The sequence below is a fragment of the Drosophila suzukii genome, chromosome 3, assembly GCF_043229965.1.
Source record: "Drosophila suzukii chromosome 3, CBGP_Dsuzu_IsoJpt1.0, whole genome shotgun sequence".
NCBI classification, from domain to species: domain Eukaryota; kingdom Metazoa; phylum Arthropoda; class Insecta; order Diptera; family Drosophilidae; genus Drosophila; species Drosophila suzukii.
In genome coordinates, this window is record NC_092082.1 from 49,561,687 (window position 1) to 49,587,475 (window position 25,789).

Consider the following 25,789-nt stretch of genomic DNA (forward strand, 5'->3'; position numbering starts at 1 on the left):
AGTCAGACCAGGACCAAAAACATACTCAGGCTTCTGTCGTATATGTGAACTTACTTTCACCCCTTTCTAATAGAGAAAAGCCCTCATACTTAAGAACGAATAATAATTTTGCTGTTTTGTCTGATAATGAAGAAACAACGAACTCTACGTGTCACGGATTTTAGGCTACTGATTGCATTATTATCACCTGTGACTACTGGCTTTCGCCTTAAGACGACTGGTCGATCCTCCTATAGAATTTCTGTGGATAATGACAGTATATATAATTTAACTGACGTTCGCAAAATCATTACCAGACGTAAAGAACTGGGGCACAAGCCTTGGAGTGTATATAACCCACCTGGTGAAAATGGTAAGGCCAAACGAGACATATTCTTTGTTCTATTAGAACCAGCTTAAAACAACAAAGATGCTTATAACATTCAAGTAATAGACTATCAAGTGGTTACAATAAATGCACAAATTCAAAGAAATGACACTTTAAGGTGTTTCAAATGTCAATCATTTAACCATTCGAAAAACTTTTGCTTCTTTTTACCTAAATCTGCTAGTTGTGCTGGCGACCATGACAGCAAGGACAAGGATAAATGCCCAGCACTGAAAGAGGATCAGTTTAAATGCATCAACTGTGGGTCAAATCATAGTGCTTCCTCATGCGGTTGTCCTGCCTATTTAGAACAGTATGAGAAACGTAAGTCCAACAGCACTTCAGAACGACAACGGACTCAAACTATTGTTGCACCGCTCCCGAGTCAGAATGCTTGGTATCCTTTGCGCCCTCCTATTTCCTAAAGTCACCCATTGATGGCATCAAATTCGTTTCAAAATGTGTTGCTTCCGCTAGGCCAGCCTAACTTTGAAAATGCTACTACAACCTGCTCAGGACAGGATCTTGGAATTTATTAATAATTTACATAAGCAGCAAGAGGCTGCTGAATGCCTTAGCGGCGACAATTGAAAAACTGCTGGAACGCTTTGATCAAATGATGTCATTCATGACGTCGACGCTGCAAATGTTACAGAACGTGACGTCTAAGCACGGCGTAGAGTCAACGCGCCGCAATGACTAACTACGGATTAAGTTCCATAATTTGAAACGCTAACAATTTAGTTAGCAAATCCTTAGAGTTTGAGCATCTCCTCCAGGAACGTAACATTGACATTTTGTTAATCTCAGATACAAATTTTACCAGCCGTTCTTTCTTTCGATTCCATGGATATGCTGTGCACTGCGGCAACCACCCCGATGATAGAAATAGTGGTGGAGCTGCTGTCATTAACAAACCGTCCCTGGACTATCACCTGAGCACCACAATAACTGAGCCTCACCTGCAAGCCATTGCCATGGCAGCTCAATTTGGTCACGTCGTTAGGAAGAATTTCGTTTAACACAGCTTACTGTCCTTCTGGACAGCCTTCTGCGCCTTTTCGGCTCTGGGTAGCCGTCGCTCTGACACTCTGATGTCTGTTGTCTCTTGCTCATCCCTGCATCATCCATGATCAATGATCATCTTCCGACTCCCATTGATTTTGCAGTGTACAGAGGTATCCCGCGCAGCCACCCATCCATCTCTGTGTGTTAGGGCCTTTCCTCTGATATATTCCTCTCCTGATATATTTCTCTGTTGCTGCCTATAACGTCATTGCCAAAAATAGGCTTTTACGTCGGGGCTCCGATATTAGAAGTTTCAGTGCCAAGCTCACTGCTTTGACTGAAGAAAACCCTCCGTTTGTCACTACGGATGACGTTGATTCCATTGCTCAGGTTTTGGTAGACAAGCTCCATCAAGCTGCCCTTCCTGCTGGAAGTGTACCTATTCCGCCACTAACATGGGCTTCTTCGAAATCTGAAATTGCAGTCTTGGCCAGAAAAGGTCGTACACATTGCCGCGTTTGGATGGGGACAAGGCATACCCTGGTCTTGGTAAGGTACAAGACTGCCGTGTCAGAACTCAGAAAAGTCCTCCGATTGACCAAATCAGAATGTTTGTGAATTATCTCAGTGCCATTGGTCCCAACCAAGATCATGGATTCTCAATATAGTAATGAACACGTAAGCTAAAAAGGCAACGCCTTCACAGGTTTTCCCTTAAACGAAGCGATGGCACTTGTGCTCAGAGTGATTTCAAAATAGCAGAAGTATTTGCAAGCGATCTGTCTACTGCCCACATAACCACATATTGAGATCACGGGTAAGTGGCGCATTTCAATCTCGCTTTGCTGCTTGCATATCTCCATTTCCCTTTGGTCCCATTGGCTAAGTAACGGGTATCTGATAGTCGAGGTACTCGACTATAGCGTTCTTCTTTGTTTTTTTTGCATTGGATGCAGTTATCACACATCCGGTGTTCAAAAGGCATATCAAACAAGCAAACAAACAAAAAACACATACTTCGTATTGCAAGTGATTGTGAGAGAGAACTAATATAGCATCCTCATACAACCAATCAGAAAAAAAAAATTTTCAATAAATAGCGCTCGGCAGCCAAATTTAAAGGCAGTTCATAATTGACGTACATTGCTTAAGTACGTGAACAATATAATCCACCACCACCACCACCAACAACATCCAGACTTAGAACCAAAACTAAGCAAGCAGAAAACATGGAGGCCCAAACAAAAACCCAAACGATCAAATTCAAGAAAGTAGTAGTAGGAGCAGAAGAAGCATCCGGTTCATCCGGTTGGATCAGCAAAAAACCTCTACTGAAAATGCTTCGATGCGGCAGTGCTAAATGCGTGTGTTACAACACCCCCAATTACGTAAGCTCAGAAGAAGAAGAAGAAAAAGAAGACAACGATGTCTTCCCGATCTTAACTCAAGTTCCTGAGGACACCATTGAGGATGATAACGTAGGTCTCCACCATAACCATACCTGCTGCGCCTAGACAATAAAAAAAAAAAATGTAAAATTACAATTTATTCTTCATCTCTTTTTTTATTTATCAAAAAAAATAAAGGACCCCAAAACGCAAGTTTCTAACTCTAACATTGATGGTGAAGGTGCTGATACTGAAGATAGTACTGCTGCTGGTGCTGCTGCTGCTGCTGAAAAGGAAGATCCGCGACCCAACAAGATGCTTAGATCCACCAACACTACCACCACACTACCATTGTTAGCTCTCTTGCTAAACGAGCATCTAACAACATTGAAGACGTAGTTGATGTTGCCGATAAAGAAATGCTAGAATTAAAGGACGAAATTGAAGAATTTCGTAGGGACTACGATGATGTTATATCTAGCAGCGACCTAAGAACCTTACGCACCATTAAAAAAATGTTGACAGTAGGAACAGTACTGACGCCAGGAGACTATAGAGCCTTACGGCCCATCAGGGGGCAATTTATGTGGGGAGCCTTCAACCTAATGCAACGCTATCGCTTTTTGCGCGAAAACTTGACAAAAAATCCTAAAATTATTATCGAAGACGATGACGACATTTACGGTGCGAGTTACAGATTAAAAAAAGAAATGAGCAGTTACGAGGTAGAGACCTGTGTCAATACAGATGATGTGGACGAATTAAAAAAAGAAATTGACGAATTTTGTTTTGAATATGAAGATATTCTACCAGACTTTGAACTAAAAACCTTAAGAAACATGAGAAAATTAATGGCAGTAGGAGCACATATATCAGATACTGATATGTAGATATCACGTAACATTAGAAAACGATTTAAGGTAGGAGTATATATATTAATGCAACGGTATCAGGATTTGGGAGAGAGACTTGATAGACGGTAATAATTCACAAAGTATTTAGTAGATTAATTGTGGTTAATATATATTTATTTAATACTTGTACAATATATTATATTAGAATAAGTGTGTTGGACAATATAATTGTGGTTAATATATTTGTTTAATACGTGAACAATATAAGTATAATAATTGTGGTTAATATATTAATAGTGGAATAATATTTCCCAGTAAATATTGTGGATGCTATTTATAGTTGAATTATTTTGTTGGATATAGAAAATCGTCGAGTGAAATGCCCGTTTGTAAATTGGCAAGTACTATTGCTTCGGTTATTAGTTCTTCTTTTGCGCTCAATTTAATTGTATTTTCTCGCATGCGTTCTCTGTATTTAGCTTCGCGAGCAGGGGTTTTCCTCCACACTGGTTTATGCATCAAAGTATACTGCGTTAAATTTAAAACGCGTATTTTATCTCCGTCAAGTAGGAGCGCAGCACGACAAATAGGCAGGTCGAAACTTAGTAGGAAAGCCGTTATAAACTGCAAATTATTCAATTTTGGATCTAGTTTAAAAGCAACTAGATCAATATTGAAGTCGCAATCCTCGACTTCAATAACTTCACGTCCACGTTTTTGTGCTGCATAGAAGACGTCAATATCCTCGAAGTGGTTTGTATATCCCAGTACATAAGTAGCAAAACCTCCTGCTATCGTCCAATTATCTATTTTTAGTTCTCTCATTTTCGCTGCCACGCTTTGAATTACATTGGTGGCTCTTCTTTGCTCCAACTTGTTTATTACTCTTAATGCAGCAGTAGGAGGACAAGTGGTTTTGTACTTTTGGTCGCTGCTTGTCAAGCTATTAGCATGCTCTTCTGTTCTCTGTAGGTTTTCACTATGCTCAACAAGCGTAATTTTGCTAACGAGCTCCTCTGCTTGTGTAGAATTAGTCGATTGAGACATCGTGTTACGGTTCCTACTGGACTGGACGTGGACTGGTTAATCGTACTACACTTGGCGCTTTATATATCGTTTCCGTGGACAAGAGGGAGGGGAAGTGGGAGGGGGAGTGAGCGCGGTCGCGAACTCCGCGGACAAGCGGGGAGGGGGCAGCTGAAGGGGAAGTTAGCGCGGCCCCCAGAGAGTTCCACAACAATCCAAAACACTCCAGCACACTCCAGAACACCCCCGCCCCCCAGCAACAACAACAACTTCCGCTCGCGATAAGCGCCCACACCAGCGACAACAATTCTGATCCAGAACATACAATAAAAAGTGATCCAGAACATTCAAATACATCCTACTGTTGTAGCTGTTTTTGATGTTGTTGTTTTCAGCTGTTTTTAGCAGTTGCAGCTGTTTTTGATGTTGTTGTTATACTGTTTTAACTGTTTTTGATGTTTGCAAGATTTTTTAGGTTGAAACTTTTGGTTGAGAACGTTTTAGCTTGAAACTTTTAGGTTGAGTCTGTTTGCAGGTGGTTTTTAAATGTGAGTTAGAATAACATTTGATCGAGTTTTTATACCTTAAGGTAAACTAACCCTCCCTTTTCTATCTCATTCTTGATTTAGAATCGACCAATCATGTCGCATGTAAATAGGGTGGGTTTCAAGAATCATAGAGAAATTACTTGATAATAAAGAAAAAATTAAGTAGGGATATAGAGTAAGAATTGGAGGGACAGGTGTCCTCAGTTGGTACTATTAGAGGCTTGTTTTCTCTCATAGTTATGTTAATGTTATTCCCCAAGTATTTCACAATTTCTTTTGGGGGTTGTAAATTTCCAAAACTATCAAGGTAATGTATACTTTTTTTATTTTTGTTATATGCTACCCAATGTGTACCATTTGATGAACTATCATCTAGGTTTATAATTCCTGACTCTTCTCTACAAGAAGATTTTGGTAGTGAGTCTCTCATAAACACACCTCGGAAATGTGGAATGTACTTTTGAGCAAAATTCAAAATTTCGAAATTTGAAAGAGGTTTTTTAGGTAGCTTAGTAATTCGTTTTTTTGGATTTCCTCTAAATGGATTAGGATATAATCCATAACCTTTTCTAATAATACTTTCCTTAATACTTTCCATTTTTTTATAATGTCGTTTACTATTTTCTAATTGTTTTTCCCCCATATTTGCATTATTGATAGTTTTAGCAATGGCTGAACTACCAAAGGCGAGACTACCTATTGCACTTAGTGCAGTCAAAATGGGTACAATAGGTAAAAAACCACAAATTTCCGGTACAATAATAATACGAGGAGTCTTAATTTTATTTTTATTTCTACCAATTGATTTATTGACTGCTTTACGCGCAACCTTAATCGTACTCATTAGAGCTAGTGCCTTCCGAGTTTTCAATGTCCGTATTCCTGTTTGGATAACATTTGAAAAATTTTTTACTTTTGATTTCTTTTTCTTACACTTTCTCTTTGTTCCCTTTTTCACACCCATTCCGAATTTCATTTTTGTTTTCATAATAATTGTAATCAAGTATGCTGCTGTTTTCTCTGCAATACTACTGTTTCAGGTCCACAAAAATTATAACCAGGAATATGTGCTTCAAATGGAAAAGTGTTATTTATTTTGTTGATAATACCACTACCCCGTTTCAAGTTTGAGCTTTATATTGAGCTTTATTTTATATAATTTTTAATCAAGGACCATTTCTCATCGAATGAACTACATTACATACGTGAATATGCGTTTAATACGTCAAAAACAAGAAATCTGTGTTAGAAATATCGAGGGTGGTGATCATTCATTAACAAATTCAGTTCCACGACATAGTTCTTTATTACCCAATACAATAAGAGCGTTGGTTGCCGGTGCCTCAAACTGTGGAAAAACAAATGTTATGCTCAGTCTTATTGAAAGTCCAAACGAGCCTAAATTTGAGAATATATATGTATTCTCAAATAGTTTATATCAACCAAAGTGTGAGTATTTAGAGAAACTAATTAAACCGATAAAGGGAATGGGATATTATACGTTCTCACAAAATGATGAGTTTTACCACCCGCTAAGGCTAAATAAAACTATATTATGATTTTTGACGATGTTGCTTGTGAAAAACAAAACAACATTCGTTCAGATTTCTGTATGGGACGTCATAAAAATATAGATTCTTTTTACCTATGTTAAACATATAGTCATATTCCAAAACATCTAATACGTGATAACGTGACCATGTAAATATTGATATGACCTATGATTCATTTATGAAAACTTGTCAAAAGTGTTGGAGTGATAGATACGGATTCCTCATAATAAGTAAAGATAACAATATGGAAAAAAAAATTTATAATTTTTTGAGAATATAAGTTTCATTATTGTAGCTATATTTTCACAGTACATTATTAGATTCCAAAATGAGTAGATCATTAACTCTTACATTAAATGGCAATGGCATTACAAACACTTCTTATTTCCCACCCATTGAACTGACAAATGGTGCATATGAGTGTGCACTCATTGACTTTTATATGTACAACTCTATACCCAATGTTGATATAAATAATAGTCTCTTTCATATTGGTGATAAAGTAATTCAACTTCCAATAGGATCATATGAACTCAATGATATTTATGATTTTCTAAAAAATAAACTAAAAGTTTATGATCTTGAGAAAACATTTCAAATGGAGAGTAATAATAACATACTTCAAGTTCATATTACAACTACCAAGGAACATATTTAATTTAATAGAAACAACTCCATTGGACAATTGCTTGGTTTCAATAAAAAAATAGTTTACCCCGACTTGAAAAAAACATGTATATCTGATCAACCTGTCAACATTTTAAAAATAATCACAAAACGCTTAGTATGTAATATTGTAAGCGGATCATATATTGATAGTAGACAAGATCATTATTTATACGAATTTGGAATTATTGTTCTACCGGGGTATAAAATGAATATCATACCACACAATCTTATTTACTTACCAGTGAGAAATACTAGAGAAAGACTAGAGAAACAAGTACACTCTATGTACACATAACTGATCAGAACTGTGAACTAATAAATTTACGCGGTGAAAACTATACAATTCGTTTACATTTAAGATTAATACATTGATTATATACAATAAAAGAGGTGGTAATTACCATCATCAGCACATTTTGAAACATAAAGTTATAGGAAGAGGATCGAAACCAAAGAGACAAACACTTACATTAAAAAATAAGTTAATTCTTAAATAATTGGGCTTCAAAGTGCTTAACTAAAGTTATGGGCTTGAATGAAATATTGGCAGTACGCGAAAAACCCTTCTCCGATGATAGTATATCATAGAAAGAATATCACAGTTATTAACCGTATAAACAATCATTTAAACCAAATGATGAGATAAGAATTACAATCCAAAATCAAGATGTATATGTACTTCCCCATGAGAGTCTTCTAAATTTTCAAGGAGATATTACCCTAATTAAGGAAGGGGGAGCCCTAGAAACTCAAAATGTTATTGGGAGGATGAGAAATAATTGTATGGCATACTTTTTTGATGAAATACGCTATGAAATAAATGGTGTTGAGATAGATAGAACAAGATTAAGTGGTTTACTTCTACAATAAAAAACTTTGTTTCTTTAAATAAATTTGAAAGCAAGAGACTTTACAATTCTGGATGGAGTGGAGAATCCGATTTCTATTTAAGCACCCACTTCAACTTTTTAATACCCCTTGAAAATATACTTGGATTTGCTGAGGATTTCAAAAAGTATTAGTACATTGTAAACATGAACTAGTACTTTTAAGATCAAAAAAATTTTAATGATGTACTTGAGCAAGATAAATTTGAGAATGCACAATTAGTCGGAAAATATCATCTCAATATGAATAATATTACATGGAAAATTCGTCATATAACACCCAGCGATTCAACAAAAATTAAAATGTATGATATTATAAAAAGTGGAACCAATCTACCAATTGGAATCATGATGGCACAGATCATGTTTGGTATGTTAAATTAGCTGCTAAACGAGAACGTCCACAATTTGCTTTAATTGGACTTAAAGATAACCACCATCTGATTACAAACAATTTAAGAAATCTAAATCTAAACAATTAAAGAAATCTAAACTCTGAAAGATATCCCCACGATGACTTAAACTTGGACTTTGAAAAAGATCGATTTGCTTACCTATATGAAATGTATTGCAAGTTTCAAACTAGCTACTATAACCGAAGTGAATCTCCTTTACTATCACCTACAGAGTTTAAAACTAAAGCTCCTATTACCGTAATAGACTTATCAAAATGAAATGGTTAAATCGGGACCCATTGATGTTAGGATTTCAATTGAACTGCTAAGCCCACTATCGAAAATGTTCAAGTATATTGCGTTTAGTTGAGTATAACCCGTTGAATAGTCTAGTTCAGCGGATTGTCTAACAATCAATCAATCAATCATGTGGGAAGACATTGTTTCAATTGATGTACAAGGATTTCTTGGGAATAATAATAAATTTATTCTAAAAGAAATTGGAGTCGTATTCAAAAACGAAACAATCTTGAATTCTAGTTTTATCATACACTCTCCACATGATTTTGTTGAATGGAATAAAAAATGTAGAAAAACAGCCACTTGGCTAACAAAACAACATCATAAAATTTATTGGAATGATGGAGTATACTTTTTCAAAGAAACACAAAAATGTATTTAAGAGAAATAATTAGAAAAAAGGAAATAGTTTGTGAGGGATACCAAACAAGATTGTTCCTACAAAAATTTTTAAAAATTGATGATGTAATTAGCATTGATGGAATTTGTTGTCCCTCCTTAAAACTAATGGATGGAAATCACTTTCCATATTGTTCATTACATGCTCGGGATGGTGTCTGCTCTCTCAACAATGCTCATAAAATCTTAAACATTTACACAAACGAAAACTCCTAAACACCTTCTCACCATTCATTCACATTTTGAGAGTCGGGAAAATAAGTTTACGAAATAACAGATTGTAGTAACAATCTTATTATACCGACTTATTCTTCTTAAGTAAATAAAATTAATTTTTTTATTAATACATTTGGAAATATGATTTCAAAAGAGGACTTACTACTGGAGTCAAGGAACATGTTCATGGGTATTGACGTAAAGGAGTTTATAAAAACAACATTTGGAGAACATTTAAATTTATGTAAATTTTCTAATGATAATATAGAAACTTGTGCTTGTTTTCATTTCTAAAATAAAGAGAAAGCCCAAAAAAAAAATTTTCTATTGTTTTGAATTTGCTTTCGAGGGTGGGTCTATCATCAACTGTTGTATTTTTTAACATCTGTCTTCTAAGTATAATACAATGATTTATCTCTACCAAACTTTAGTTTAAGATAAACATTCAGACTATTACGTTGAAAGAAAAAAATGATTTCCTCAAAAATGAAAGAGTTCTTAAAGGAGTATGGAAATGAGATCTTCAAGGCACATGTTACGAAATTGAAATCATTTCATACATTTTTTAAAGATGTAGAAGCCACCCCAGTAATTTATTCCAAGTACGGAGAGCACCTATCATCCTGTGCATGGGCATATGATGATTGTAAAGTTGGACCTGACACTTGCAAGTGTATGCATGTTGAAAAGAAAAATGAAGATGATTTAAAATTGATAGAAAGATACATTAATTTATTTAAAAAACTCATTGGAAACTAATTTAACACGAATATGATTAAATAAAAACGTATTTGACTAAATAAACGATCTCATTTGTTTTTGTGTATATTCTGTTAGGAACTACCACCATTACCACCTCCACCTCCACTAACTTAATACAAGTTAGAAGCAACATACTTTAGATATTTATGCTCACTTTCCCATCTAATGCTCACTAAAGAGGAGGAGGATATCGAACTCACGCTTGTTTCACACCACAAAAGTATGCGGTCTAATATCCCTCAAACCAACACCTTTTGACCAGAAGACCGTAGACAGGTTACACTAACAGATGTCATCTACAACCCTAATTGAATCAACAAAACGTCCACGCATAATAAAACAACTTCCCCTCCTCCTCCTCCTCCGCCTAAATATAGTTTTACAAATTCCTACGCATGACAAAACACCCCTCTCACACTCCTACACAACCTATTCGGGTACACAGTACAGGACAGGTTGGTGAAGGCGGTTGCATAGTCGAGAACGCTCTGAAGTTTTGTAGTTTAAAGTCAGTGTAGCGACGGTCGTTACCTATAAAGTGAACTGTGTATAGTGAGAGACACTCCGGGACTAGAGGTACGTACCAGGGCACTGTTCCGGCCAGTGCTGAACAACGTGGGGCGTAGCAGCTTAACAGCGTGGATCCCCACGCTTAACAGCACATAGTGTTGGAAAGCGCCATAAACGCGGGCCCTCTCTGTGTTTTGAATATTCGAAATTCTCCAAACTCTGGACCTGGATACAGGGACGGCAAAGGGCTGAAGGCCAAGGATCGGGCTAAATTCCAACCCTTCCGCCGCGACGGATGCCTATCAAAAGGGGCACTGGGGACCGAAAAGGGTCGGTATATCCCCCGTCGTAAGCCAAGAAGAAATCTGTGGTCAGCGCGGGAGCGTCCCTCGAGCAAGCCGGGAAGCCTGAGATGAAGGAGGCTGAAAACGCTTTTGTGGGCAGACCAGTAGTGGTAAGATCTCCCCGCCATCCGAGGGAAGAGGGAACCGATGGAGCTGCAGCGGCATTTAGGAGGGGCAGCAAGCTCGCCCGCTCGCCGGCACCTTCGTCAACCCAAGTTGGTGAGCTGATTGGAGATGCTGAGGAAGTGAAGGAAACCCCTAAGCGGACGCGTGATCCTGCAAGCCCAGCAAACGCGCAGAGGACAACGCCGGCCAAAAGGAGCAAGGCCTCCCACGAGGCAACCTGCCTTGAGGATCTCTTGGAGCTGTGGAAGCTCCTGCAGGAGATGTCCACCAAGATGATGGACAAAACGGCACGCCATATAACCGTAGCCACGAGAGAGACGTTCGTGCGCATGAAGGCGCTTCACACGAGCATCCTAGAGGCGAACAGAGGGGGCGGCAAGGACGACAGCATCAGGGAGAACGGCCTGATGCTGATATCGTGTGCTCGAAATGCTCTCGAAGCTTGCAGAGCGCCGATAAGGAACAGCAGACAACGCCCGTCTGGAGGAGAGATGCTGCAGCGCAAACGGAGCCTTGACGAAGGATAAGCCAGCCGACTGTGGCTGGAGTATCCGCAGCTCAACTAGCCCCACCATCCACGCGCCGAACGAGCACCCGAATGAACCCTCCAAAAGGGCCACAAGAAAGACAGGCGACGCCCGCTGGCGCCAACTGGAAATGACGAATACAACCTGGAAAATTCCTCATGTAACTCCGAGCGATTTTGCAAAAAAATTAAGATGAAATTGGTGTAAACCTACAAATCGCATTCCGGAGTTGGTCTTTATATGCTAACCCCAAATTGGGGTATGGGAGTCAACACAGCTGGAATGTGAAATTGTCGGCTAACCGCGAAAAACCAAGATTTGTAATAATTGGATTTATACTTAATGGAGAACTTATCACAAATAATTTATCAAACTTGAAAGTTCACTTGAATTCTGAGTCATATTCATATGATAATCTGAATGTTGATTTTAGTAAGAATCAGTATGCTCACCTTTATGAAATGTATACAAGATTTCAATCTAGTTACTATAATCGTCAATCACAACCACTATTATTGTGGTTGATTTTTCATAGTAAGACGAATCAGTGAAAACTGGTCCTATTGACGTGAGAATTTCAATAGAACTGAAGACAAGAAAGTCATACAACCACCATATGATTTTACTTTTCTAAATACAAAATCTCGAAAGACTGCAATTTGGTTAACCAATACACTTCACCAAATTTTTTGGAACGATGGAGAAAACAGTTTTTCACAAACGCGAAAGTATTTAAGGACAATTACAAGCGGAAAACAAATTATTTGTAAGGGAATGGAAAACAAATGATTTCTACAGACGTTTTTTGGGAGTCGTCAACTCAATAATATCGGGGAAATGGGCCTTCCGTCATAAAACAGGTTTAAAAGAAATCGGTTTCCCTATTGTGATGCACACCTTCAGGGCGGTGTTTGTACCCTTAACAATGCATACATTTTTTTGCCATTTTTTAAAAGGAGTTTCAAAACAATAACATAATTTGTATACATCATTTTAAAGTTGAGAGTAGATGTGTAAAGATCAACAAGAAATTAATAAAATGAAATGTCATGATGAAATTGACCTATTTATTGAACAATTTAAAGGACAGATAATTGGTCAGCATTTTCAATACTTTCTAAACACTAAAACTATGTTCATGAATCGAGGTGGACATGATCTCAAAACTACGAATTATGGTGAACACTTTACATTTTGTAATCCTGAATTGACGTCCGAAACGTGCTCCTGCCTCTTTTATGCAAATCGCCGTAACGAAGCCAGAAAATAAATTTTAATATATAAAATAACATGTTCGCAATACAAACATAAATGAATAAATGTATTATTATGCTACAGAATAAACTTCTGACATTTTATTTCGAGTTAAAATTACAGGTACGGAAAATGAAAAATATTTCCTTGAGTGAGATATGTCGTCTACTTGCGAGTTGTTGCGCGGTCGGGACGTATTAAATCTAGTAGTCAGTCGTGAGGTCGTTAGCGTGATCTTGTCAATGGGCGTGCGCCTTCGGGCTTATGCATGTGTCCCTTTTATTCCGGTTAGGTAATGGACAGGTACGCATGTTCGGGTAGCTCTTGCTTTCCCCTTATGACATGTTTATGACCAGTTTGTGGAAAGGAGAGATCTTAGACAATTCACCAGTTAAACGTTCTGGGGCGAAAGAAAATGTTTGTTTGAAATGTTTCTTTTGATTTCTAAATTAGTTTTACAATCACAGGAAACGTTATTCCCCAACTTGATAGGACATGTTCCTCTAAGGCGACCATCTTTAGATGTTTTGGGCTTGCGACCTTTCTCACGTGCACAGCAACACCTGCTGAATATTAATTGCTGATAATGAGGGAAAGGATATATGATCAATATTGTCACATGGGCATGTGGGAAAAGTGTGCGACCTTTCTCCCGGGTACAGCAACACCTGCTGAATATTATTTGCGTATAATGGGGAAAAAGGTCACGTGATCACTATTGTTACATGGTGGGGTGGGAGTGGGGGCAATTTAGTATACTCTTTATGGCATTTTTATGGCATCTAAGCCTTTTAAAATCAGTTAATTTATGGATTATGCTAATTTACCCACAACCCGCATACATTAGTGAGAAGGTGGGGGCCATTAATATGCTAATTAGTGAGGGGCGGGATCATTAATATGCCAATCAGTACGGGGGCGGGGTTCATTAATATGAAAATTGTCCCCGGAATCCGTATTTCCATACTACTAGCTTAAAAGCTTAACAGAGGGAAGATCATTTTTTTTCCGTTTCCTTTTCGCGTGAACGTCCAACATGAGAACCAAGGGATTGTTGAAGGAGTACGAGGTCGTGGGCCGCAAGCTGCCCAGCGAGAAGGAGCCCCAGACGCCGCTCTACAAGATGCGCATCTTCGCTCCCGACAACATCGTGGCCAAGTCCCGTTTCTGGTACTTCCTGCGCCAGCTGAAGAAGTTCAAGAAGACCACCGGCGAGATCGTGTCCATCAAGCAGGTGTACGAGACGTCGCCCGTGAAGATCAAGAACTTCGGCATCTGGCTAACTTGAAATCCAAGTTAACAGATTAACAGAAGATGAAATAGACCAATGAAAGAGTTTAAGAATGGGCTTACAAATAGTTCGGGCACAAAACTTAGGCACACACCCAGGTAGTACATCTGGCCCCGGAGAATAGGTTAGCGTTATAGTTTCTAAATCACTTAAAAGAGAATTTTCGGTAATTACAGGAGAAACAAAAAAGAACGCTATAGTGAGTACCTCGACTATCAGATACCCGTTACTCAGCTAAAGGGACCAAAGGGAAATGGAGATATGCAAGCAGCAAATGGAGATTAAAATACGCCACCTACCGGCGGTAGACAGATTTAAGCGTTATGGGCGTTAGAGTGGGCATGGCAAATTTTTTTTTTGATCAATCGATAGGTATTGACGAGACCAATACATTACAGTTAAAATCTTTTATCTAGCATGAAAACTGTGGGCGTCACAGGCTTGGGCGGTTTGTGGGCGTTAGAGTGGGCGTGGCAATCGTGGCAATTGGGTCAATCGATAGGTATTGATGAGAGCAATACACTTCTGTTAAAATTTTTATTCTAGCATCAAAACTGTAGGAGCCACAAACAAACTTACGCTGTGTAAGAAGCTCAGGAATCTGCACGCCAAATCTCAATAGCCTAGCATTTATAGTTTCCAAGATCTCAGCGTTCATCCGGACAGACGGACAGACGGACAGACTGAGATGGCTAGATCGACTCGGTTAGTGATTCTAATCAAGAATATATATACTTTATGGGGTTGGAAACGCTTCCTTCTTCCTGTTACATACTTTCCGACGAATCTAGTATACCCTTTTACTTTACGAGTAACGGGTATAAAAATACAATTTTCCCTGTTTAAGTGATTTGGGTAGCTAGAATTAGAGCAAGAAACAGAACTATAAGTAGATTGGAAGAATTCAGCAAATAAATCTGCAATTTCGGGATCCGTAGATGCCTCAATAAAGTTTATTCGTACTGATGATGGCAATGCTCAAGACTTTCGCTTAGCATGAACAAAGTTATAAAACTGCCTCGGATCTTTTGAAAATTCAAATTTACATCGGTTAAAATACATGGAATAGCAATGAGTGTTAAGAATCTTGAAAAATCGGATGGCCTACCCGACTTTAATACTAACGAATGCTATATCATTGCGATTAATAAAGTATAGGCAATCAGCACCCCACCCCCCTAACGAGGAGAGTGATGAGTTCTATACGTACTTAAACTGTTCCACAGAACTTCAGAGTCTGATATCTCCAGTTTCAGACAGGTCTCAGTAAAGGCCAAAATGTTTTCAGAAACGGCGTAGGAGCCAGCATAAAGCTTAGGTAGCTTCATATTAAGTCCTCTAACATTTTGATAGACCAAAAATAAACTGCTCATTTATTTGGCACAGGTACTACCTTGGAAGGCCTATTATTAGTTCTCCGTCTGTTTGGAAGAAATTCTTTAAAGACCAATTCATCATTAAGCCAAAAACTTTTAGAATTTAGTACATTAAATACTTGAGGAGGAGCAAATATCTTAAATGATGATATCCTACGAACATATGATAATTTAAACTCCTCCACTGTGATGTTTTGAGGTGTTAAACGAGACACAAATAATTGCTTCCTATATGTAATAACCGAGACTCTCTTTCTTCCGTCACCAAGAATCTGAATATCGTTCGTCAGATTATCGAGACCAGGGACTCCTATAGAGCTATCTTCACCTGTGGGCACAGAAAGCTGCGTCGTGTTTGACCCCTTAGGCCGACTAGAAGAAACAGGAACTCCTCCAGAGCTTTTGGTACCTATGGGTACCATGGCAATGAAGCTTTAGGTCCCTAGCGCCAGTGGATGCCGACATAGCTGCCGTTATCGGGTAAAAATATTTGAAGCTAAGTTAGGGCTTGGGACTAATGCCTTTACTTCAACAGGTTTCAAAGGAGCGGTCTTTTTGCGTTCAGGTGACCCTACTGACAATTTAATACCCGTTACTCGTAGAGTAAAAGGGTATACTTGATTCGTCGGAAAGTATGTAACAGGCAGAAGGAAGCGTTTCCGACCCCATAAAGTATATATATCAGGATCAGGATCACTAGCCGAGTCGATCTAGCCATGTCCGTCTGTCCGGATGAACGCTGAGATCTCGGAAACTATGGGAGCTAGGCTATTGAGATTTGGCGTTCAGATTCCGGAGCTTCTTACGCAGCGCAAGTTTGTTTCAGCAGAGTGCCACGCCCACTCTAACGCCCACAAGCCGCCCAAAACGGTGGCTTCTACGGTTTTGATGCTAAAATAAAAATTTTAGCTGAAATTTGTTTTTCCAATCAATACCTATCGATTGACACAAAAAAAATTTGCCACACCCACTCTAACGCCCATAACGCTTAAATCTGTCTACCACCGGTAGGTGGCGCATTTCAATCTCGCTTTGCTGCTTGCATATCGACATTTCCCTTTGGTCCCATTATCTGAGTAACAGGTATCTGATAGTCGAGGTACTCGACTATAGCGTTCTTCCTTGTTTATTATCAAAGTCGGCCCTTAACTCTTTGAAATCAGTAACTACACTCATAAGTTTATCAAACAGTTTCTGAAAACGATCATTGATCAGCGCCACATAGCCATCCAAATCACGGTCTATTTCAACGCATGAAGGACAAGTCCACTAAAAACCAACATGCAGATCAATATAGTCTTTTACTCTGCCAACAAGTCGGATGTATGTCTATGTTGCAGAGACGACAGTAAATAAAAACGTCATTGGGTGACGTTCCAAGCTGACAATCTTTTTTGGAACAAAAGAGAGCCATTTTGTAAAGTATTTTAGTATAAGAAAAAAAAAGATTATTTATAATATTAAAATCCAAAAGAATTATAAATTCCTCACATAATTTGACACTGGGATCAAACACTAAAAATGTAGACACACAAGAACACAAAAATATAAGAGCGCGTAGAGACTGCGAGAGCGAGGGAGAGCAAGAGAGCGCGACAGAGTGGCTATCGACTGAGCGTGGCTTGCGAAACACAAACAAAATATACACGACAACAGCTTAAACGACAAGAAACGGGAGAGAGATTACAGAACGTTATGGGAAACAACAACAAAAGCTATTGAAACAAATGCACCACAGCGTAAAGAAGCTACATTAACAAAATGCACAGGCTAAAAACAGAGTTTGGTTTTGTTGCTACAATAAAATAGACAATTAAACATAAACAGACACAAGCACGGCTGGTTTTGTTGGACTAAGTCACAAAGCAAGGCACCAGTATCACAGATATTAATGACAAACTGACAAAAATCACAGAGCACAAGATAACACAAGCGACGCCAGCGATCACAAGCGACGCTAAATCCAACCCAGCAACGAAAGAGTGACCAAAGCAACAACGCGCGGAGAGAATCACCAACCTCGGAATGCGAGCGTTCCAAGGCCAAGCGATTCACTTTATAGGTGAATAGATACCCTGTTGGAAGAAAACAATCTGGACCAATTAAACGAATTGGAATGAGCCGTCGGTGGGAAGAATCTACACCTCGGACCCCCAAAGGGAATATCAAATATGCTGCCAACTTAGAAGATAAAGGAGCTCTAAAGCCCTTTATACTGGCCAAGAAAAGTTCCGAACTAAATTGTCTTCGCTTTGACAAAGAAAATCCCAAAAAATCGAATACTCTCGAAATCACTATTGAACTTATCATCGGACCCCTCGCAGGTCTTAATAACTCTTCTTCAAGACCAGAAATAATTTAGAACCCCTACAGGCTGACGTCACATAGAACTAACTGACTAAAGTACGAGAAGTACGTTAGTGCCCACATCGATTTAACTGCACAGCTCAACACCAAGAATGACATAAACTAATGGGCCGATTTCCTGAAATCAAGATACGACTGTGCGTAGCAACCATTACAAAACTAATCTGCAAGTCGAACAACTTGTTCGGGAAATACGACGTAACGACATTCGAAGCAACTTTTGAGAAACATTGAGAAATTATCGCCGACTAGTACAAGGCATACCTTGTGGAGAGCTCACATAAATTTAAGCTTTCCGGGTACTTGGGCCCGTAGCGACAAAGACAGAGCTGAAACCTTTGCCTAACACCTACGAAATGTATTTCAGCCAAACGCCGCCACAAACTCTTTCGATCTACCGTCGCTTTGAACTGACATTGCAAGACAGCCGATTATCTTTCGAACACGTGGAATAGTAAATGTCATAAGGGAAATCAAAAAAAAAGCTCCAGGAGGGGAGTTTATAGTCACAAAAATTATAATTGAACTTCCAAACTGTTCAGTGGGTTTTATATCCAAACGATTTAACGGGATCTCAAAATTTTGGTACTTCCAAAATAAATGGAAAAAGTCTGTTGTTATTATGATACCAAAGGCTAGGAATGATCACAATTACCTCATCGTACAGGTCAATAAGTTAATTATCGTGCCTGACAAAATTATTATAAATATGGCTTCTCACGCGCATAACACCATATCTTAGAGACCGGTACATCAATTCGGGTTCCGGAAAAGGCACGGTACCGTAGATCACGGCGCGGGAGGAAGGAGGCTGCAGTGCAATCATATAAGCGAAAAAGAATGAAGATCGTTTACCCAGGGTTTTAAAAACACTAGAGGGCACTTAAAGGACCAAAAAGTTGTGCACGTAACAGCGCTGTAAGTCTATCTGATTTCCCATTTGTCTACGACTAACTCTCGTGTCGCGAAACCCGTGCGCCTTGTTAGAATTTTCGAAGCGTATGCCTTTTTTAAGCGGTCATCTTAACATTTTATATTAACTTTTATTAATTTTCAATTTAAAAGCTGAGTAACGGGAATCTGATAGTCAAGATATTCGACTATTGCGTTCTCTCTTGTTTTTCTTGTATTTTGTAAACCGGTTCACCACGTACATTTTTTTTGTGAATAGAAGTGAACAGATTACTTAAATGTCTATAAGTTGTGATCGACTGAAGATATGATGATACCTTTAATGCAAATCTGTAGAGGGTCATTTAAAAAATTTACTGACATGCATATCAATAAAATTGAGCACAAACTTTCAAAGATATCTTAATTAATGGTTGTTTTTTTTTTCAAAAAGCGTTTTCCAAAATACCACTCGTTATGATCAAAAACTTAGTATGCTCATATGTTTATATACATCTATATTAACATAACATACATATAAAATTTACATCTTTCGAGATTTAAAATTTAAATATAACTATAAATAATATATAAATAACATACAAAAACTTAAATAATAAGCTCTAAAAGATTCCAAGAAGTTTAATTGTTATAGAAAAATCAAGATTACAAAAAATATTAAATACAAAAAAATAAATAAAATAAAATTCCAGGGCATTTCGATTAGCGCACACCACCGATGCAAACGCCACGGCACCTACAGTCTGTAGCGGTACTACTGACCTTGCCAAAGCCTGTTTAACTTAGTTAATCATTACTTTTTTAATAACAATGCGCTTGGTACGACTTTCAGCATTTAAATAGGTATTGATCAACAAGTTAAATTTCAATTTTACTAAAAGAAAATTTTCATAAATTTGGGCGCCAGACAGAATTAAGCGTTATCGGTTCCTTGTGGGTGTGCTGAAACAAACTTTCGCTAGGCATGAATTTGTAGAATCTTCATGCTTAATCACCCAACCTTAAAGTTTCTTGAATTCAATATATCTCCGCCAGGTTAGTAGTCTGTCAAGGTGCATACTGAGATCCGAGTACTATTCAAATAAGGGATGGCACGTTTGTCTATTGAGGGTAAATGTTATATGTGTGAGCAACAGTGTGCTCGCTTATTTTATTCCTCCAGTCTGAAAGCATTTTTCATCTGCCGAACTGTTGCTCGAGCGACTTAGGATGGGGATGTCGTCAGCGAATGCATGTGTAGTTTAGAATCGTCTTAATTGTGCACATAAGATATGATAGAATATTTAGATTATATATTTTTCAAAATGTTTTACAATAAATAGATGTGGAAGTGATATTGCAGGAAACACCCTAATTTATTCTATCTAGACATCGGAAAGGAAGAGCCCAAAGTCCATATTAGTTCTACACTAGGCTGGGAGTGACATTTCAGACTGCAAAAAGCTTTTTTGTTTTTTTTTGTTCATAAAACGCTCTGCCGCTATCGACGTCAGCAGAGAATCGGTAGAAGACTACCGACGAAAACGGTCTTGCAACAAAAAGTCGGCAGCTCCGAGAAAAGGCGACTTTCCCTGGGGGTAGTCGTCCACGGAGTCTTCTGCCACCAGGACCAGCCACCGTATCCAACAGTCCTTGAGAAGGACACAAATCGCAGCTCTAAAGAATCTTATGTGTCGGACCAGCACCGCCAATGTCATCAAAGAACGTGGATAGGATAAACAATAAGGATGACATCCGACATGTTGTGATGTTTGCGGCCGCAGTACCCATGATCCCCATGCTCCTGAAATTTGTTCAGCTGTTGGAGCCATCCGTTCAGAGGCGTAGCGACCAATAGAATACGTCGGAGAAAGTAGTGATGCGATATAAATGTGTTAATAGAGCCAACCAAAGCTAAAGGTAACTTATGCATAACCAAAGACCAATATACTCAAATGATTCAATTGGAGAACAAGTGAAACTCAAAAAAACATTGGAAGCATTCAAACATGCATTGAAATACATTTAAACCAACCGAATCAATAGACAAAGTCCGAATCATGATGAACAATTAGAGAAGACGAGTCTCTCCACCAGCCGTTGAAGAAGTCGCATGCCTCTGGCCTTATACACTGCGCGTCATCAGATTAGCGCCCCCCTTTTGGTTTTACTTTATTGCATCTATCTCTGTTTTTATTGCACGCAACTTCAAAATTTTTGTTGTTGCTTTTAAAATGCACAAATTGTCGCTCTCTGAGAGAAATACCGTTAGGTTAGAGATTCCGTTATCTATTTTTTCTTTATTTTGTTTTACTTTCGCTGCATAAGCTTACACTGATTTTGCGTCATCAGATTAGCGCCTGTAAATTCAAATTTAGATATCTCGCGTAATTTTTGTCGTACAGTTGTGAAATTTTTTGTGCTGATTAATTAAATAATTGTTTATAAACTGAGAATCAAAATGGGTAAAGGAACTGTCCTATCTTTAGAAGAAAAATCTAAGATCGAAGCCTTTAGTGAAAGCGGCTTATCCTTACATAAAATTGCTGAAAAAATGGGAAGGCATCGAAAAACTATAGCCAGTTTTCTTATAAATAAACAAGGCTATGGTAAAAATATGAAAGGCGGTAACAACAGAGTTCTTTCCGAAGCAGACATTCGGTCTATAGTTAGACATGCGTCTAATTCACACGACTCTTCTACCAAAATTAAAGAAAAAAGCGGTGTGGAAGCTAGCAAGTCCACGGTATTACGAGTCATACAAAAAGCAGAACACTTGAAAAGACTAAAACTAAAAAAAAAACCACAACTAAATAAGTTACGAAAGGAAATGCGCCTAAATTTTACTCGCTCGCATATGACATGGTCGAAGGAGTGGCGCTTTGTAGTATTTTCCGATGAAAAAAAATTTAATTTAGAAGGCCCTGACGGCTATAATTATTATTTCCATGACATGCGTAAAGAAGAACATATTTTAGATCGTTTACATAGCCGGGTATATCCTATTATGGCACCTATGAGTTAAAATTTCTCACCTCGAAAATGAACGCCGTGGCGTATAATAATCTTTTAAAAACGGCTTTTCGACATTTCCAAAATTGTTTTGGAAATCTTAAATGGCGTTTTCAACAAGACAACGCTCCAGTCCACACTGCCCGATCTGTAAAATCGTGGATACAGGGCAAAAACGTTGATGTCCTGGAGTGGCCGCCGTACTCTCCGGACTTAAATATAATAGAGAACGTGTGGGGATGGCTCTCGAGAAAAGTATACGAGTCTGGAAATTAGAGCTCATCGACGGGATTAAAGAAGCTTGGTCTTTAATATCATTAAAATACATTGAGAAATTGTACGAGTCACTTCCCAGCAGGATCTGTGAGGTCCTGGAAAATGGGGGCGGGACCACCCACTATTAATTTGATTAGAAAATAAGTAAGTAATAAGATAAAACATAAAACACTACTAGTTGTTAAGCATTAAGTGAAAATTATTAAATTTAAGCAGGGGGCGCTAATCTGATGACGCAAAATTAAATTCATATTTTTGGTATACATTTTCTTTTCAAATAAATAAAATATTATTGTTATTCTTATCATTATGTACCTTATCTTATTTTGAAGAATATTATTAAAAGTATCGTCAAAAAAAGTTTTATGGCTTTAGCCTTGATAGTTTGGATAATATTGGACATTACCCGAGAATGCTCAGGGGGCGCTAATCTGATGACGCGCAGTGTATATCCATATATTTTGGGTTTTTTAATGAATTGGTATACTTAAGAACAGCCGCATTTTGGTCCACGTATATTTATATATATATATCCCATATAATGTTTTCCCAAGGCCCAGGATCCGTAGCGTCGAGATCTCACCGCCCAGGATTTAAAGAGGGGGTAAGTTTGTCGGAACACGATTCCTTTCTTATAAACATACTCGTACATATATAAATATTCGTACAGTATCCTACAAGTTTATAGACTACTCTTTTTTTCAGCGGTAGTTGTGTGTGCAATTGGAAGAGCCCTCTGAGCAATGTTTGTAATCGTGCAGCTTAACAGGTGACAAATAAGTTAATTAATTAATTAATTTCCATATGCATTAGCCAATATTATGTTACTCATCCACGGCGCACGCCGATATATAATATTCAATAAATTTATTGCTGACGCGAGAAGTGGAGTAGGTCAAGAAAAATGACACAACTTTCAACGGACAACCTTGACAATAGGGGATCGTGTTGCGCTGCCCGCGACGATCCATTGGCACACGAATGTGTGAAGGTGAGATAATATGCGATCAAGCGACAGATAAGCTTGTGGGGCAGTGTGGACTAACACTGACGAACTTTACGGACTAATACTATTTTTTTAGGCACTAAATATTCTTTCTCGTTATGTTGGAGAGGAGAGATGCTTACCAAGATCCCTCGACCCAAATACGACGTGGCTTATGCCGGCAAATGGTGCCTGAACATCGGATGCCTCTCCCTCGGCCCAAGTCCCAGTCAGGACTCGGGCACTAATATGCCCACGTAACAGAATCGGCACACAATGTTAGGAATTTCATATTCATTAAGGAATATTATTAGGGCAACCATCTCGATGCCTACGGTATAAGAGTGGATGCGCCTAAGTATGGCAAAGCTTTCAACTTTATTTGCGAGGAGTAATTTGACTGTTTTATAGAGCAGGGAAATTTAATAATTTTAAATATGCATCCACCTATTTGTTATTGTCTTTAAACTATTAAATATAAAGTCCCCAACTTCTGTGACTGTCAGTGTTGAGAGGACAATCAATCAGACTTTGTCTCAGAATAGATTTGGTGCATGGTAGTATCGACTGTCCAGAACTACTATCGAAAGTTGGTTTTCACGCCCCGTCTAGACAACTTCGGAATTTTGATCCCTTTTTCCTCGAGCTGCGGCGGACAAATTATTCCAAAAATGAGCACCTCTATAGGGCCTTATATGAGTCTAACGCACTTCCAATTGATATGCAATTGGACTACTTCTCAACTAAATTAATTCTTAAGCATAGGTTAGTCAATTATTTTGTAAATTTGAGTTCGTAGATAAGTTGTTGAATTGTACAAGTAGCCAGTAAAGGAATTCCGTTGGCGAAATAAATAAATAAATAAATAGAGTCTCGACTTTAAGATGTTTTATTTATTGTCTTATACAATCGTTGAATTCCCAGAATTTCCTTAAATCAAGAATTATGAGGTTTTTTTATTATAATAATATAAAACAAGGAAGAACGCTATAGTCGAGTACCTCGACTATCAGATACCCGTTACTCAGCTAAAGGGACCAAAGGGAAATGGAGATATTCAAGCAGCAAATCGAGATTTAAATACGCCACCTACCGGCGGTAGACAGATTTAAGCGTTATGGGCGTTAGAGTGGGAGTGGCAAAATTTTTTTTGGATCAATCGATAGGTATTGACGAGGCCAATACATTTCAGTTAAAATTTTTTATCTAGCATGAAAACTGTGGCCGTCACAGGTTTGGGCGGTTTGTGGGCGTTAGAGTGGGCGTGGAAATTTTTTTTTCGAGTCACTCGATAGGTATGGATGAGAAGAATACATTTATGTTAAAATTTTTATTCTAGCATCAAAACTGTAGGAGCCACAGTTTTGGGCGGTTTGTGGGCGTAAGAGCGGGCGTGGCACATTGCTGAAACAAACTTGCGCTGCGTAAGAAGCTCAGGAATCTGCACGCCAAATCTCAATAGCCTAGCTCTCATAGTTTCCGAGATCACAGCGTTCATCCGGACGGAGAGACAGACGGACAGACGGACAGACGGACATGGCTAGATCGACTCGGCTAGTGATCCTGATCAAGAATATATATACTTTATGGGGTCGGAAACGCTTCCTTCTGCCTGTTACATACTTTCCGACGAATCAAGTATACCCTTTTACTCTACGAGTAACGGGTATAACTATGTGCTGACCGACTATTTGTTGATATTAACGTAAATACAATTTAGATGTGCTTTGTGCATTTGCCAGGTCGTTTGATAGTTTAGAGTCCAGAAAGATCAGGAGCGCAAACATTACGGTAACGCATTTAGCCATTGTGGTGCGGGTACGCAAAGCCGACGCCCAACGATATACTAGGCATTTGTCGGGTCGTTTGATTGGTTTGAGTCTTTGCGGTTTCCCTTGACATATTTGGGCGTTAGATGATTTTTAGTTTCTCTGGCCGACGCCCCAAGACGTACTAGGCTAGTTTGTCAGGTAGTTTCCTTGGTTCGAGTCCAGAGAAATGGGAAACGGCTGTGGAGCCCGAGAATGCTCGGTCAAACAACCTGATTTCCGATGACTGGCGGGAGGGGAATTGGGACAGATTCCGGATCTAAACACAACCAGTTTCCGTTTGGAACATTTGAGCTGACTAGAAAAAGGGAAAGTAAGGGCATGTTAGCCTAGCGGAAACCAGTTGTGTAGAAGCGGTTAGCACCCTAGTTAGGGATACTGGTTTTGTTTTGATTTTGGGGCTTAAATATCGGACTGTTCTTGACCGAAGAGAGACCTAGTGAGTAGAGAAAAGCACCCCCCAATATATAAACATTTATTGTCGACTTAATCAGCGTTTACGTCGCTGACCGGGCATTTTAGAAAACTTTCACGTTGATCTTGTTATTCTAAAAGAAAACGGAGGCCTACAAAAAGGGTCCAACTACATAAATGAAGAGGCCAGGAAAAGGGTATTATTACAACCCAGC

At 38.6% G+C, this 25,789-nt stretch overlaps 2 protein-coding genes across 10 annotated transcripts in view; one reads left to right on the plus strand and one right to left on the minus strand.

The window, feature by feature from the left end:
• The window catches only part of Myo81F (Myosin 81F), a 2,624,640-nt gene that overhangs the window by 946,713 nt on the left and 1,652,138 nt on the right, over positions 1-25,789 (minus strand). The gene's annotated exons all lie outside the window — the stretch shown is intronic.
• On the plus strand, positions 14,140-14,421 carry LOC139353149 (large ribosomal subunit protein eL20-like). The gene has a single exon (XM_070996534.1). The coding sequence runs from the start codon at positions 14,170-14,172 to the stop codon at positions 14,419-14,421; it is 252 nt and encodes an 83-aa protein (XP_070852635.1). The 5' UTR covers positions 14,140-14,169.